The following is a 17,614-nucleotide window of genomic DNA, read 5'->3' on the forward strand; positions in this document are numbered from 1 at the left end:
TGTTTTACATATTCTTTCTAGACTTCAGCTATAATTAATATAATTTAGTAAAGTATTCATATTCAAATGCATATTTTATAATATTGCTACATATGTACATTCATACCCAAGCAATATACATAACTGATGGTATGCAACATCACTTCACATGTAACTGATGGCTATTAAAAATGTTAAAAAGGGACTAACCTGATTTACTAAATATGATGTATTAAGGTATCTATTAATGTTTATGATGTCACTGTTACCAACTTTTCTACTACTTCCCTTATTGTCACCAATTACTTATAATTCAGATGTTCTGTTTCTAGCTTATATATGTCATCCTTGTCTTTCAGATTTGGGCTGACTCTTCACTACCTTTTCCTGGGAATTTTCCTTGCTCTTTATGCCTTTGTTCTTTTTGAGACTTTCTATTTGAGGCATGAGATTTAAGATATTGAATGACAAATTAAAGTCTGGAAGACCAACAGTGTGTCTCTTAACATACCTTTCCAAATACAGGGAATTTTCAATGGCATAGGGAAGAGTCAAGATGACTCATTGGATTCAAGAATTAATTGCAAAAATCCAAAGTTTTCTTTCTAACTGAAGCTTTGTCAATTGATCAAATAGGGAATTGCAACATGTGAAAAATTAAAATGAATAATCCATGCTTTGAAAGCAAAAGGCAAAGAAGAAAGGGAAAGATATATCCATCTGAATGTAGAGTTTCAAAGAATAGCAAGGAGAGATAAGCCTTCTTAAGTGAACAATGCAAAGAAATAGAGGAAAACAATAGAATGGGAAAGTCTAGAGATCTCTTCAAGAAAACTGGAGATATCAAGGGAACATTTCACGCAAAGGTGGGCACAATAAAGGACAGAAATGGTATGGACCTAACAGAAGCAAAAGGGGTGTCAAGAATACACAAAAAAACTGTACAAAAAAAGGTCTTAATTACCTGGATAACCATGATGGTGTGGTCACTCACCTAGAGCCAGACATCCTAGAGTGTGAAGTCAAGTGGGCCTCAGGAAGTATTACTACAAACAAAGCTAGTGAAGGTGATGGAATTTCAGCTGAGCTATTTTAAATCCTAAAAGATGATGCTGTTAAAGTGCTGCACTCAGTATGCCAGCAAATTTGGATAACTCAGCAGCAGTCACAGGACTGGAAAAGATCAGTTTTCATTCCAGTCCCAAAGAAAGGCAATGCCAAAGAATGTTCAAATTACCATACAATTGTGCTCATTTCACATGCTAGCAAGATAATGCTCAAAATCCTTCAAGCTAGGCTTCAGCAATCCATGAACCGAGAACTCCCGTGTGTACAAGCTGGATTTAGAAAAGGCAGAGGAACCAGAGATCAAACTGCCAACATCCTCTGGATCATAGAAAAAGCAAGGGAATTAAAAAAAATTATTTTATTTCTGCTAAGCCTTTGACTGTGGATCACAACAAACTGGAAAATTCTGAAAGATATGGGAATACCAGACCACCTTACCTCTCTCCTGAGAAACCTGTATACAGGACAAGAAGCAACATTTAAAACAGGACATGGAACAATGGACTGGTTCAAAATTGGGAAAGGACTATATCAAGACTGTATATTGTCACCCTGCTTATTTAACTTATATGCAGAATATATCATGTGAAATGCTGGGCTGGATGACTCACAAGCTGAAATCAAGATTGCTGGGAAAAATATCAACAACCTCATATATGCAGATAATACCACTTTAATGGCAGAAAGTGAAGAAGAACTAAAGAGCCTCTTGAAGGTGAAACATGAGAGTGAAAAAGCTGGCTTAAAACTCAACATTCAAAAAACTAAGATTGTGGCATCTGGTCCCATTCAGTTCAGTTCAGTTGCTCAGTCGTGTCCGACTCTTTTCGACCCCATGAATCGCAGCACGCCAGGCCTCCCTGTCCATCACCAACTCCCGGAGTTCACTCAGATTCACGTCCATCGAGTCCGTGATGCCATCCAGCTATCTCATCCTCAGTCGTCCCCTTCTCCTCCTGCCCCCAATCCCTCCCAGCATCGGTGTCTTTTCCAATGAGTCAACTCTTCCCATGAGGTGGCCAAAGTACTGGAGCTTCAGCTTTAGCATCATTCCTTCCAAAGAACACCCAGGGTTGATCTCCTTCAGAATGGACTGGTTGGATCTCTTTGCAGTCCAAGGGACTCTCAAGAGTCTTCTCCATTACTTCATGACAAATAGATAGGGAAAAAGTGGAAACAGTGACAGATTTTATTTTCTTGGGCTCCAAAATCACTGCAGTGGGTTACAGCCACGAAATTAAAAGACACTTGCTCCTTGAAAGAAAAGCTATGACCAGCCTAGACAGCATATTAAAAAACTGAGACATCACTTTGCTGACAAAGGTCCATATAGTGAAAGCTATGGTTTTTTCAGTAGTCATGTATGGATGTGAGAGGTGGACCATAAAGAAGGCTGAGCACTGAAAAATGGATGCTTTTGAACTGGAGAAGACTCTTAAGAGTCCCTTGGACTGCAAGGAGATCAAACCAGTCAATCTTAAAGGAAATCAACCCTGAATATTCGTTGGGAGGACTGATGCTGAAGCTGAATGCAAAGAGTTGACTCACTGGAAAAGACCCTGATACTGGGAAAGATTGAAGGCAGTAGGAGAAGGGGATGACAGAGGATGAGATGGTTGGATGGCATCACTGACTCAATGAACATGAGTTTGAGCAAACTCCGTGAAGGATAGGGAAGCCAGGCATGCTGTAGTCCATGGGGTTGCAAAGAGTCGGACACAACTTAGTAGCTGAATGACAACAATACTTTGAAAATGGTGTTAATAGTTGAAATGGGGGCTTCCCTGTGGTTCAGTGTTAAAGAATCTGCCTACCAATGCAAGAGAAACGGATTTTATCCATGATCTGGGAGGATCCCATATGCTGCAGAGCAACTAATTTTGCACAACTACTGAGTCTGTGCTCTAGAAACTGAGAGCCACAACTACTGAGTCCATGTGCCTTAGAACCCATGCTCTGCAATAAGAGAAGCTACCGCAATGAGAAGCTCACATATTGCAACTGGAGCGTAGCCCCCTCTCACTTCAACTAGAGAAAATCCTGTGTGGCAACGAAGACCAACACAGCCAAAAATAAACCAATAAAATTATTTTTTAAAATAGTTAAAACAAGCAGGCGGGCAAAAAACTTTGAATTTGTAAGTAAGATCATAACAACTTAGCAGAAAAAATGTCACAACTAATACATGTATTTTATTAATTTGATGGACTGTCTCGTATTAATTCAGTCTAGTGATGCTTTTAAGTATCCCTGTGTGCTCAGCCACTCAGTTGTATGCAACTCGCAACACTATGGACTGTAGCCCACTAGGCTCCCCTGTCCATGGAATTTTCCAGGCAAGAATACTAGAGTGGTTCGCCATTTCCTCCTCCAGGGGATCTTCCCGACCCAAGGATCAAACCCGAGTCTCTGGTGTGTACCTGTATTCGTGGGCAGATTCTTTACCACTGCATCACTTGGGAAGCCTGCTTTTAAGTATATGTAGACAGAATTTCTGCAGACAGTAAAGAATCTGCCTGCAATGCAGGAGACCTGGGTTCAGTCCCTGGGTTGGGAAGATCCCCTGGAGGAGGGCATGGCAACCCACTCCAGTATTCTTGCCTGGAGAATCCCCATGGACAGAGGTGCCCGGTGGGCTACAGTCCAAGGGGTCACAAAGAGTCAGACATGACTGAGCAACTAAGCACAGCACAGGCAGAATTTCATTGAATAAATGCCACAAAGCATATTCCTAATCATGCCCCAAACTGGTACTCAGAGGTCTCCAAAACATGAAGCATAAGGCAAGAATACTTTCTGGTGTGTTATTCATTTATTGGGCCATGAACTGGATTCCAGCTGGATCCAGTTGGATTCTCTGGATCCTGTGGCCACTGATTTCATCCTAAACCCCAGAGGCTCATTGCCGCCCAGCTACTTAAGAGTCATTATAAACCATATAAGCCTTTTATGGTGGTTAACCAAATATTGAGAAAGGTTTTAGGTAGTGTAGAGTGGCAATGGCACTCCACTCCAGTACTCTTGCCTGGAAAATCCCATGGGCGGAGGAGCCCGGTGGGCTGCAGTCCATGGGGTCGTGAAGAGTCGGACACAATTGAGCGACTTCACTTTGACTTTTCACTTTCATGCATTGGAGAAGGAAATGGCAACCCACTCCAGTATTCTTGCCTAGAGAATCCCAGGGATGGGGGAGCCTGGTGGGCTGCCGTCTATGGGGTCGCACAGAGTCAGACACGACTGAAGCGACTTAGCAGCAGCAGAGTGGGTATTAATTTTTAAATTTGGTAATGTTTCTGTTAGAGAAATGGCAAAATGTTGCAAGATATTATGTATGGATTCACACAAATTCATGGACATATCAAGTACACTCTTAAGTGAACTGGGAGTGACATCTTTGTGAAAGGTTGTTGCTGAACCATGAAAAGACGCCAGAATTCTTGACCTCCGGAGAAGAATTCAATCTGGGGCCAGAGACGAGGCTTGATCGCTCAGAGCTTTTCTGTAATAAAGTTTTATTAAAGTATAAAGGAGATAGAGAAAGCTTCTGACATAAGCATCAGAAGGGGGCAGAAAGAGTACCCCCTTGCCAGTGTTAGCAATGGAGTTATATACTCTCCAATTAGTCATTACAATGAATCAAAAGAACGTCTGGAGTTTGTAAAGACCTCAGCAGACCTACTCCCATAATTTACATTTTAAGATTTAACTTATATGCACAGTACATCATGAGAAACGCTGGGCTGGAAGAAGCACAAGCTGGAATCAAGATTGCTGGGAGAAATATCAATAACCTCAGATATGCAGATGGACACCAGCCTTATGGCAGAAAGTGAAGAGGAACTAAAAAGCCTCTTGATGAAAGTGAAAGAGGAGAGTGAAAAAGTTGGCTTAAAGCTCAACATTCAGAAAACGAAGATCATGGCATCCAGTCCCATCACTTCATGGGAAATAGATGGGGAAATAGTGTCAGACTTTATTTTTTTGGACTCCAAAATCAGTGCAGATTGCAGTGATTGCAATCTGCAAAATCAGTGATTGCAGCCATGAAATTAAAAGATGCTTACTCCTTGGAAGGAAAGTTATGACCAACCTAGATAGTATATTGAAAAGCAGAGACATTACTTTACCAACAAAGGTCCGTCTAGTCAAGGCTATGGTTTTTCCAGTGGTCATGTATGGATGTGAGAGTTGGATCATGAAGAAAGCTGACCACCAAAGAATTGGTGCTCTTGAACTGTGGTGTTGGAGAAGACTCTTGAGAGTCCCTTGGACTGCAAGGAGATCCAAGCAGTCCATCCTAAAGGAGATCAGTCCTGGGTATTCATTGGAAGGACTGATGCTAAAGCTGAAGCTCCAGTACTTTGGCCACCTCATGCGAAGAGTTGACTCATTGGAAAAGACTCTGATGCTGGGAGGGATTGGGAGCAGGAGGAGAAGGGGATGACAGAGGATGAGATGGCTGGATGGCATCACGGACTCGATGGACGTGAGTCTGAGTGAACTCCAGGAGTTGGTGATGGACAGGGAGGCCTGGCATGCTGTGATTCATGGGGTCACAAGAGTCGGACATGACTGAGCGACTGAACTGAACTGGACTGAAGATAACAGGATTAGCCAGAAGGTTTAATCCAGAGACTATCCTCAGGCAGGATACATTATTGTTATATAATCCTAAGGAATGTAGAAGAAAAAGTTTGTCCTTTCTTCCTCCTTGAGAATTCCAGACCCCTTTCTCCTTGGGGACCCCTGGACTTTTTATCAACCTGCTTAGGAAATGACTCTCATTTGTATGTGAAAAATACCATATGAATATTACTTTCAGCAGGAGGAACTCCGGGTTTGGAGTTTGAGGAAATAAATTGAGAACCAAAAGCAGATATTTGTAAGTCAGTGTAAAGAAGTATCACAGGACTCTAGTCCTCAGCCTGTCCCATTCCTGGCTGGTTCATCTTCTTTAATGCACGTTCCTCATCTTGAATCAATCACATGAAAAAAAAAATAGGTCATAGGAAAAAATAAGTTGTGTACTATTGTATTCTACACAAATGTAAACTAGAGTGACAAAAAATTATAAAGTAATCTTATTACTTGTGTTCTCATATTAGTAAGAATGCATTGAGGGAAGGCTTATAGGTTTATTTAATTTAGAAACTTTTTTTCTATGAAATATTTCAAATATTCAGAAAACAGAGAATTACAAGTTGAATACCCCCTGTGTATGTGTACATCTTAGGGTATGTGCATGCTAAAAAGTATCATTACTTCAGTAATTTGGTAAATTCTGTTTGTCTTAATTTTATCTCCCTTTTGAGGGTAGTTTAGCAAGATATGATGTTCAGGGTTAGCAGTTATTTTTTCCTCCACATGTTGTTACTGTGCCTTTGCCTTTGAGCCTCTGCTCAGGGTCACTGAAGTCTGTTGTCAATTTATCCACCATTTGTTGTTATTCAATTGAATCCATGCCCCCTGCCTTGGGAGTATGGAGTCTTAGCCACTTGGACCACCAGGGAAGTCCCCGAGCCTCCCTTAACTCGTATACCAGCCTGTTCTTGTTCTCCCCCTACTTATCAGAGCATCCTTCTCAGTCTCTCCTGATTCTCAGTTCTGCCACCAGCTCTGAGTAGTGAGTGTTGGAGTCACTGAGGATTTCATCCTTTGATTCACTTTTGTTATTCCTCTGCTTAATCCTTCAATAGATGTCTGTGGTTTTTAGGATAGAACTAAATTCTTCAGTTTAGCTTATAAAACCATGCATAATCCCTGCCTCTCTCCTACATGAGCTGCCTAATCTAGTCATAACAAACCACCAACTGTTTGTTTGAAATAGCTGTTCCCTGCTATTCCACGTTCTTCTACGCTTCTGTGACTTTATACATGCCTGCACCTAGGTCATAGGTCTTCTGCCTGCTCTTGCTGGGGCTCACTCATATCCCACAGTTAGCTGGCCATCAGGTTGGGTGTCTGCTGAGATGACAGAGGCAATCACACCTTATAGTTCTCATCATTGATTAGACAAACCTAGTCTTGCTTTCATGGTGGTGTCAGGATTCTCAGGAGCAGCAAAAAAGAGCAAGTGCCAATACACACACAGGTCTGTTGAATCTGCTGGCACATTTGCTCCTGTCCCATTAGGGCAAGTCTCGTGACTAAGACCAGTCAACATGGGAGGCAACGGGAAAGGCCATGAATGCCAAGGGCCCACACTACTTAACCTCCTAGGTTTCACCTTCTTTTTGTTAATGCATTCATTTATTCATTCCTTCCCTAGACTTTATGAGCACCTACTATATTTTTTTAATTGAAGTATTGTTGACTTACAATGTTGTGTTAGTTTCTTGTGTACAGCAAAGTAATTCAGATATATATAGGTATATGTGTGTATACATATATATGTATATTCTTTTCCATTACGGTTTATTACAGGAAATTGAATACAGTTCCCTGTGCTATACAGTAGGACCTTATTGTTTATCTGTTTTATATTCAGTTCAGTTCAGTCACTCAGTCGTGTCCAACTCTTTGCGACCCCATGAATCGCAGCACGCCAGGCCTCCCTGTCCATCACCAACTCCCGGAGTTCACTCAGATTCACGTCCATCGAGTCAGTGATGCCATCCAGCCATCTCATCCTCAGTCGTCCCCTTCTCCTCCTGCCCCCAATCCCTCCCAGCATCACAGTCTTTTCCAATGAGTCAACTCTTCGCATGAGGTGGCCAAAGTACTGGAGCTTCAGCTTTAGCATCATTCCTTCCAAAGAAATCCCAGGGTTGATCTCCTGCAGAATGGACTGGTTGGATCTCCTTGCAGTCCAAGGGACTCTCAAGAGTCTTCTCCAACACCACTGTTCAAAAGTATCAATTCTTTGGTGCTCAGCCTTCTTCACAGTCCAACTTTCACATCCATACATGACCACTGGAAAAACCATAGCCTTGACTAGACGGACCTTAGTCGACAAAGTAATGTCTCTGCTTTTGAATATACTATCTAGGTTGGTCATAACTTCTTCCAAGGAGTAAGCATTTTTTAATTTCATGGCTGCAATCACCATCTGCAGTGATTTTGGAGCCCAAAAAAATAAAGTCTGACAGTGTTTCCACTGTTTCCCCATCTATTTCCCATGAAGTGATGGGACCAGATGCCATGATCTTCATTTTCTGAATGTTGAGCTTTAAGCCAACTTTTTCACTCTCCTCTTTCACTTTCATCAAGAGGCTTTTTAGTTCCTCTTCACTTTCTGCCATAAGGGTGGTGTCATCTGCATATCTGAGGTTATTGATATTTCTCCCGGCAATCTTGATTCCAGTTTGTGTTTCTTCCAGTCCAGCGTTTCTCATGATGCACTCTGCATAGAAGTTAAATAAGCAGAGTGACAATATACAGCCTTGACGTACTCCTTTTCCTATTTGGAACCAGTCTGTTGTTCCATGTCCAGTTCTAACTGTTGCTTCCTGACCTGCATACAGATTTCTCAAGAGGCAGGTTAGGTGGTCTGGTATTCCCATCTCTTGAAGAATTTTCCGCAGTTTATTGTGATCCACACAGTCAAGGCTTTGGCATAATCAATAAAGCAGAAATAGATGTTTTTCTGGAACTCTCTTGCTTTTTCCATGATCCAGCAGATGTTGGCAATTTGATCTCTGGTTCCTCTGCCTTTTCTAAAACCAGGTTGAACATCAGGGAGTTCACGGTTCACATATTCTTGAAGCCTGGCTTGTAGAATTTTGAGCATTACTTTACTAGCATGTGAGATGAGTGCAATTGTGCAGTAGTTTGAGCATTCTTTGGCATTGCCTTTCTTTGGGATTGGAATGAAAACTGACCTTTTCCAGTCCTGTGGTCACTGCTGAGTTTTCCAAATGTGCTGGCATATTGAGTGCAGCACTTTCACAGCATCATCTTTCAGGATTTGAAACAGCTCCACTGGAATTCCATCACCTCCACTAGCTTTGTTCGTAGTGATGCTTTCTAAGGCCCACTTGACTTCACATTCCAAGATGTCTGACTCTAGTTGAGTGATCACATCATCATGATTATCTGGGTCGTGAAGATCTTTTTTGTACAGTTCTTCTGTGTATTCTTGCCACCTCTTCTTAATATCTTCTGCTTCTGTTAGGTCCATACCATTTCTGTCCTTTATCGAGCCCATCTTTGCATGAAATGTTCCCTTGGTATCTCTAATTTTCTTGAAGAGATCTCTAGTCTTTCCCATTCTGTTCTTTTCCTCTATTTCTTTGCATTGATCGCTGAAGAAGCCTTTCTTATCTCTCCTTGCTATTCTTTGGAACTCTGCATTCAGATGCTTATATCTTTCCTTTTCTCCTTTGTTTTTCACCTCTCTTCTTTTCACAGCTATTTGTAAGGCCTCCCCAGACAGCCAATTTGCTTTTTTGCATTTCTTTTCCATGGGGATGGTCTTGATCCCTGTCTCCTGTACAATGTCACGAACCTCATTCCATAGTTCATCAGGCACTCTATCTATCTATCAGATCTAGACCCTTAAATCTATTTCTCACTTCCACTGTATAATCATAAGGGATTTGATTTAGGTCATACCTGAATGGTCTAGCGGTTTTCCCTACTTTCTTCAATTTGAGTCTGAATTTGGTAATAAGGAGTTCATGATCTGAGCCACAGTCAGCTTACATTGGCCAAAAGGTTTGTTCTAGTTTTTCCATAATTATGGAAAAACTCAAAATGTTTGGCCAACCCAATATATAGTAGTTTGTATCTGCTCATCCCAAACCCCTATTTATCCCTCCTCCACCCCCTTTCCCCTCTGGTAACCACTCTATGTCTGTGAGTCTGTTTCTGTCTTATAAATAAATTCATATTTTAGATTCCACATATAAGTGATATCATAAGGTATTTGTCTGTCTTTGTCTGACTGACTTAGTATGATAGTCTTTAGGTCCTTCTATGTTGCTGCAAATGGCATTATTTCATTCTTTTTTATAGCTGAGTAATATTCCATTGTATATATGTGCCACGTCTTCTTTTTCCACTCATCTGTTGATGGACACTGAGGTTGCTTCCATGTCTTGGCTAATTGTGAATAGTGCTACTATGAACATTGGGGTGCATGTATCTTTTTGAATTATTATTTTTTCCAGATATATGCTGGGGAGTGGAATTGCTGGGTCATAGAATAACTGTGAGCATGTACTATAAACAAAGCCTTGGGCTCGGTACTGAGGATGCAGAGAATCTCCTCAGTGCTTGAAACATCTATTCTAAGACTGATTCCCAAAGACCAGCACATTCAGTAAAAGTAACACCTGTATTTACAGAGGTCCCAGGAAGCAGGGTGAACCTGAGAATGCCCCCCTGCATCTGTCACCGTCACTGCAGCAATGGCTGCTACCTCATGATATAGGATTAGCCTCTTCCTCGATAAAAATCATAAAAAGCCAAAATATGGAAACAGGATTTAAAATATTTTCAGTGTGTAAATTTTTTCAAACTGTAATTGAAAAATGACTCTATTTCTCTGGTGGCCTATAAATTCAAGCATGAGGTCATGTGAACCCAGCATTTCCTCTAAATATCAGATGTGGGTTAGAGGAACAGTTAACATTTTAATCTTCCCTGTTTGTTTCTAGGAACAAATTTGCTTGCAACTTCAAACTCATACTGCTGCAAATTACAGAGACCAAAAGTTCAAATGAAAAAAATCCCTTTTCAGATAACTATCTGAAGCTTCCATATTAGGTATAATGATTTTTTTTCCCCCCAGGATTAGGACAGATTGCATGGGGAGCCCAGGCTTTCATAAAGAGGGGGGTGGGAATTGACTTGGGCCTTCATTTTCTCACAAAAGGCACAATGCAAAGCACATCTGTGAACATTGCATAATTTGTTATGTTCTACAAAGAGGTGGGTTTTTGTTGTACACATACCAAAGCTATTTGGTACTGTTCACCAATAATCTCTATTCAGGTCCAGAAAAGAAATTGGTCTCAGAAGAGTGAAAGGAGAGTAAATTTTTCTTTAAAAATTAGATACAGATTATCGCTTCAAAATGCAGGAGGGAATTTTACAAGTGACGGTGCACTGATTAGCTTTCCAATGGACATCCAGTCCTTTATGAATCACATACTAGCTGTGGTCAACTGTGACCAATGTGGTTTATTACTCTCCCGAAGAGCTGAACTGAGATTACCCATCTAATTTAACTGAGAAATGTTGGGTGAACTTGAACTGTTTCATGGACATGAATGACCAGAGAATTTATTTGATAAGACATTAAAGCCTGAATATGGTAACTATCTCTTTGATGGTTTGATACAGTCATTTCTTTAGTTCATTAGCAAGTCTCTCGTAGATTTTTGTTGTCGTTATTATTCTTCGGGTGATTATGTGTGCAGCTGAAATGAAAAATGAATGTTTCTGTACAACATCACTAGAAAAAATTTTAAAACTTACCTTTACCGTAAATACTCATGACAGTTTTTAATGTAGTCTGAAAAGTGACATCAACTTTCAAGGAAAGGAAGCTAATAGTAGTAAAATTGTGGGCAAATTAATAAATCCACTGTATTTTCATGTGATAGCCCCTAAATTATTTTTAAATGTTGTCTTCTGATTTCATTTATTAAAGGGAAAAAAGACTTCAGGAAGCTAACACCCTTCACATTTTCTTTGTAAACTTGGGAACTTTTGTTGATGGCACCTCAATGAAACATTTAAGATCACTTTATCAATTACACAGCACACAAGGCAGCATCAGATGAAAAGGTGCTTTCTCTTCGTATGTCTGTTAACATTTAACATAAATTCTGCTGTATTCCCAGTGACCAGTGCTAAGGTATAATTTGGACGTTTGCATCTTTTTAAAAAACTGTATTTAAATACGCTAGTTTTAAAACTGCTCAGAGAAACTTAGAGATGTAAACTCTTAAGAATAAATGACAAAAATCCCACATCGTGTTCCTAGTGACTCTTTAAATGGAATTTTTCATTGAAACTTTGTCATTAAAATAGGAAGGCCTTTTGGTTGTGCCCATACAAGCATAATAAATTGTATATGTTTGTGATACTGAATGACTCTTGCCCATATGCTGCACTGCAAAGCTACATGAATGAGGCATTTACCAAATCAGGCCCACCACATTAAACAGAAAAACAATCTTTATTCATGGTAACTTATCAGTTTCAATTAATCAACCTTAACAATGGAAATTCTGATGTGTTCAAGCAACTTGAAAGCAATAGGTCATCTTGAGGGCAGCCATGTTGTGTCTTTGTGCCTAAGGTTTCAAACAAAGGGACATCTCCAATAAATATACATGCATATACATACATACATGTGCATATATATACATACCAATGGATGGCCATATCTATGCCAGTTACACCAGCCAGAACGCATGTTAAGTGTTTATGACTTTTATCATAGCGAATGTAATTGTTTTCCTCCTAGTATACTTTTTGAGCTCTGTAAGTGTAAACAAAAGGAAAGAAATTTCCATTGGATGACCATCCTTTCAGTTTCTGTGCTGCTATGTGAATAGCATTGTGCAGACCATTCCAATGGTTTTGAAAAGGGGTAACCATTGGTTTGATTTGGTTACACGGTTTAGTAAAGCACTCCCTCCCACTGCCTTAGGGTCTGTGAAAGGTCTGTGACCTGTTTAGAACTGCCAAGTGAAATGTCATGTCGCCCCTCCCAAATGGGAGTATCTGCATTCATTTGATCAGTATAAAAAATGATTGGGGATGGTGAGAGCAGTGCTTTTGAATTGCAATTTATAGCAGTTTACAAAAATGCACATTGTTGGAAAAGAAAACATGGAAGTGTTTCTTTCTAAATTGCATTACCTGTGAAATGTCATTAGTCTTTTAAGGATATTTACATCCTTTTTTAAAATTATTATTTAGGAGGCTTACTTCAACTAAGGAAAATCAGAATTTTATTATATGATCATTTTTTTAAATTTGTGTTTTGGTTCTAATACCAGAATTTAAGGCACACAATGTGTCCATGTTCTTAGGATAAACATAATTTGTTGTCATTTCCAGTTATTCATTCTGTAAGATGATCTTTGCTAATCAGTTGCATTAGTGGAGGATTCCCAATTATCTTTCCCAGATTCTAGAGGAGATTCATTTGCTGGTTGATGGTCTTCTCTGCTGGATTTCTAATAGGGAATCTGAAACCACAGTCATATTTAATTCTCCCAGGTCTCCATCATCCTTTCAATGGTTTACTAATGAAACTTCTTCGTTGGATGAATACTTTCTAAATTATTTTACCTGTCAATTCATCTACATGTATGAACAGTTTCACAAAAGAAAATGTTATTTCTTTTCATGAAATGCATACAAGAGTCCATGAACTTTATCCTGAAAGTTAAGGTAGGATGTTCAAGTTCATAAGTCTTAATACAGCCACTTGGGTTTCTGAGGTCTGGAAGTCTTGAAAACTCCATCTCTTCACCTTAGGCAGTGGGTAGAGTCAGACATTATTTTGAAGAATTCTATCAGGAAGAAAAGTTACCCCAGGAAAAAGGCCTCAGAACTTCCCTGGCTCATAATAGGAGGAGAGAAAGAGGAGCCCTGCTTCAGAAAAGACTTGACCCAGATACACTCCCTAGCACTCCACTTTGAACCTCCCAACCATTGAAAGCTGAGCTTGTCACGTTTTTATCTTTGTTCATGTTAAGCCTTGGAATGACAGCCCGGCTCTGTGTTCCCCTCTCCCACTGCCCCCGCCGGCCGTAAGTGTCCACATTGACACCTACCGGTGACCGCAGGCTGCAAGTCTTTGTTGCCTTCTCCACGCTCCTGGCTTTCACTGGGATTAGCTCAGGGCCTTTGTTCCCCTTCAAAGCTGGAACATCACATCCCATGTTGTGGCTTTCCTGTCTCAGACCCCCAACGCTTTCCTCACAATTTACACACCAGGTAAGTGTCCCTCCCTAGGGAGCAGAGAGCCCAGCCTGGGGTGAGGGGTGGGGAGGGCAAAACCTCCCCATCCCCAGCTTTAGAACCCCCCCCCACCAAGTTGATTTTCTTTCCTTCTTACTCAAAATTTTCTATTTCATAAGGAGGAAAGATTGAAAACACAATGGAAATGTAAACCCGAGTTAGGTCCTTGAACCCAAACACAAGTCCACCCCTGCCTTGTTTTAGTCTCTTAAACGGCTCCTAATTCTAGGGCGGTAAACTTCGGGAAGAAGATCATTTACTGGCCCTGGTCACAGGCACATCAGACCATTTCTCCAGTCTGGGAACAACAGGAACCCTATCTCAGGGGAAACTTCACCGGCACACGCTCCTTTAAAGGCCTTGGAGGAGCTGACCGCCAGACTGACCTGCCCCACCCTCCCCTCCAGTTTACTGAGGAGGCCCCCCCAGCCGGGGCTTGGAGAACCCACTAAAAGTGAGGCAAAGAGTCAAAGTGTGTGGGGAGTGGTTTAAGTACAGTTTACAAGGCCTTGGAGAACCCACTAAAAGTGAAGCAAAGAGTGAAAGTGTGTGGGGAGTGGTTTAAGTACAGTTTACAAGTACTTTACTTAAGTAAAGCAAATTACACCTCTCTTCATCTCTCCCTCTGTTTAGTGAGGTCAGAATATCTGGAGGAAGAATCTCCGGAGGAGAAGCAGTCGACGCCCCAGAACACCACAGAGAGCGACACGGCTGGTCCCGAGTAGCAGCAAAGAACACTGCGCTGCTCAGAGCAGGGGGTGGGGCGGGGGCAGGAAGAGGGCCCTTACCACCCTGGCGTAAGGCCCGCCTCCCTGACGGGGGACACTGTCTTCAAGGCGTTTCTAACCTAACTGTACCGTCTTCAGATGCCGCATACTCATTGGCGCATCGCACTTGAAGAGAACGCGAAGTGCGCGCTCTGAGCGCGCTTTGTGCGCACCTTTCCAAACCCTTCAAGAAACCGCTGGCTGGTGAGCGGGGCGCACAGACCGTGAGCCGCCGCCAAATCCATCCGGGCGCCCCCTGGGCTCAGCGGGGCGCCCCCAGCGCGTTAGGGTGGGAAGGAACGAACTTCAATTAAAACTTAAAAGCTTGAGGCACTAACCCTGTGTCATTCCCTCTCTAATCCACCTGGAATCCCTGTAACGCTAAGTCAGACTGATTTGCTGTCTACTCATCCACCAACTGATCCATAAAGGCGTACCAGAAAACCTCGCAGGAGATTTTAAATGTCTTCCAAGGAGGTCCACTCTTACATAGGCGCGGGGCTCCTAGACATATCTTAAACGCCGTAAACAATTTTTTAGTAAGTGTGGAAACTCTTTGGGGTTGTGTTTCCTGGTAAGTATCGAGATGAAGATTCACGCATCTCTTCTTTCTGAATGTCAGGCACCATTTTCTGAAAGACCGGTTTGCTTTCATCCGTGCGTAATGGTCAAACCAGCCCTTTCGGTTCCCTTGTCTATAAGTCAGGCTCGGTCTGCAGCCCAGTTTCAAGATCGTAAGCTCTGGCTTACAGATTTATAAAGACGTTTATTAAATCTCAAGAAATATATTTGTGGTGGCTATCACATAAAGCTGATGTACTCTGGTGCAAAAGAAAGCTACAGAGGCGATTTGTTTGTGCGTAAAAGGCACCAGATTTAACTGGAGAGAGACGTGGTATTTTCAACGCGAGGACACAGGGTGGCATAGCGCCCTGAAGCATTATTCGAGCTTCATCTACTATGCACTATATGCCACCGTCTCCAAAGGAGTGTTGCCCTAGAAACTTGTTTTAATCTGCTGCTATATATCAACACCTTGTTTTAGCAGTCCTTGGCTGAATTACAGTTACACAGTTTGGCGCTTCTTTCAAATTTCCTCCCATCAGTTTGGCTAAAGAAAGGAATTTTTCTCCTTTAGAAATGAATTGGCTTAATTAGTAAGTAGATTAATGGCAATTGCTGGTGAGTTGGTTTCCAGCAGAGTTTCACCAGAGAGGGTTAATCGGAGTCAGGTCTGGAAGCTTTCCCAGAACTGGCTGCCAGCCATTTCCACCAACCAATCAACCCTACAAGAAGCGGAGGAAGTGAAATAGAATTTATATTCTCTGGGCTGTTATCCTGGACGGAAATTCCTTGGAAGCAGCCTCCTGGTTGAGTGTAGGATGGACTATTTCACTTTAGAATTTCCAGAGAAACCTCGAAAGGTTTCACCTTCAAGATTTATCTGGGTACCAAAGAGGAATTTCACATGGCACAATGAGTGACTCTACAGAACACTGAGGGCACACTGAAAATGCTTGTGAGGCTCTTAGTCAATTTCAGGTTTTACAGAAGTTGTGCAAACCTCCCAAGTTCCTCCCTAAATCTTATCTACCAGAAACTTTTTACAAACTTCAGTTGTGTGTTCTGCAGCCTTTTCACTTATTTTTTCCACAGTGATAAAAATGCATTCATAGTTTAACTTGCAGCTGCATTACTCTTGCAAAAAAAAAAAATCCCTGCTGAGAAATGCATATAATAGGAAAAACAGATCGGCTGGACAGCAGTGTAATTAATGCCAGAAAGGGCTGAGGCCGGTTTCATAGTTTGTCTTTTGAGGATATTAAGACGAGACCTGGTGAAAAATGACGCATGCTTTAGCATTTCAGAAAGCTGGCAACTGGCAGCGCTTTTCCTTTTTTCTTTGACTTTCTGCCTCAGAACAAAGAGGTCGGCAGAACTAGCTAGGTTGTAATGAGTTCTATGTCCCTAGCACATTAAGTGCATCATGGAAACATATTGTATCGAAATAGTTTGGAGGAGAATACCGGGGATGAAAGAGAATGGGTGCTTTGATCAGCTCCCTGGGGTCCTGAGCTTGCACAGACTGACTTGCAAGGCGTTATTCAGCTCCAGCTAGACACACTTACAACACCATTCAAAGAAATTTGCATATCTGTAATTTATCACATTGGTCCAGAACATTTTTGCAAGGTAAATAAAAGTTGGCTGAATAAAAAAAATCAATCATCGCATATATAGTGGAAACTGTGAAGCCTGTCTCCATTAAAAGCATAAATAAATATGTCCATGAAACATGATGATTTAGAGGCTGATTTTATTATAAAATGTCCTTAGAGCAACAGGTTATGTGCTGACAGAGTGGCTGCCATTTCTTTGTGCTTCTACTTTAGGGCAGTGTATGTGCAGCTTAAAGGCAGAAAGTTGAATAGATGTGTGGCTATAACCAGCCCGCGACATGCAGAGCAAAATTAGTACACACTTGGAGGAGATATGAAAGATGGTTCAATCTCCTTGGTGTCTGAAAATTCTAAGGTTAAATTTCATTTCTTCTCCTGTCGATTTCGTTGCCAAGCCCTGGTTGCTGAATTTAGAAGCTCAAAGGGATGAAACATCCCGACATCCGGTCAATAGGAAAACTTGCTTTGGAATGCCCCATGAGAACAAGTGAAAATTTAACAGGCAGGCATTGTTCTGAGTTTTTAAACAACCCAGTTAAACAGCAAACAAGAATCTTCAACTTGACCTTGAAAAAGGCTGTGGGCCTGCAGATAATCTATCAAACAACTGTGGATGACAATGATATATTTCAAAGTATTGTCAGATGAAAAGATTGATAAATTTGCTGCTGCGAAGGGAGAACTTTGGAAACA

General features: G+C 41.3%; 1 protein-coding gene across 1 annotated transcript in view; it reads left to right on the plus strand.

The window, feature by feature from the left end:
• Positions 1–17,036, plus strand: part of CUNH10orf67 (chromosome unknown C10orf67 homolog) — a 112,135-nt gene extending 95,099 nt beyond the window's left edge. The window contains exon 19 of the mRNA XM_040247328.1: positions 14,608–17,036. Coding sequence (XP_040103262.1) covers positions 14,608–14,699 — 92 coding nt within the window. The 3' untranslated portion in view covers positions 14,700–17,036. The remainder of the gene's footprint in view (positions 1–14,607) is intronic.
• The last annotated feature ends 578 nt before the right edge of the window (positions 17,037–17,614 follow it).

This window comes from Oryx dammah, unplaced genomic scaffold (assembly GCF_014754425.2).
Source record: "Oryx dammah isolate SB20612 unplaced genomic scaffold, SCBI_Odam_1.1 HiC_scaffold_10, whole genome shotgun sequence".
In the NCBI taxonomy this organism is placed as follows: Eukaryota; Metazoa; Chordata; class Mammalia; order Artiodactyla; family Bovidae; genus Oryx; species Oryx dammah.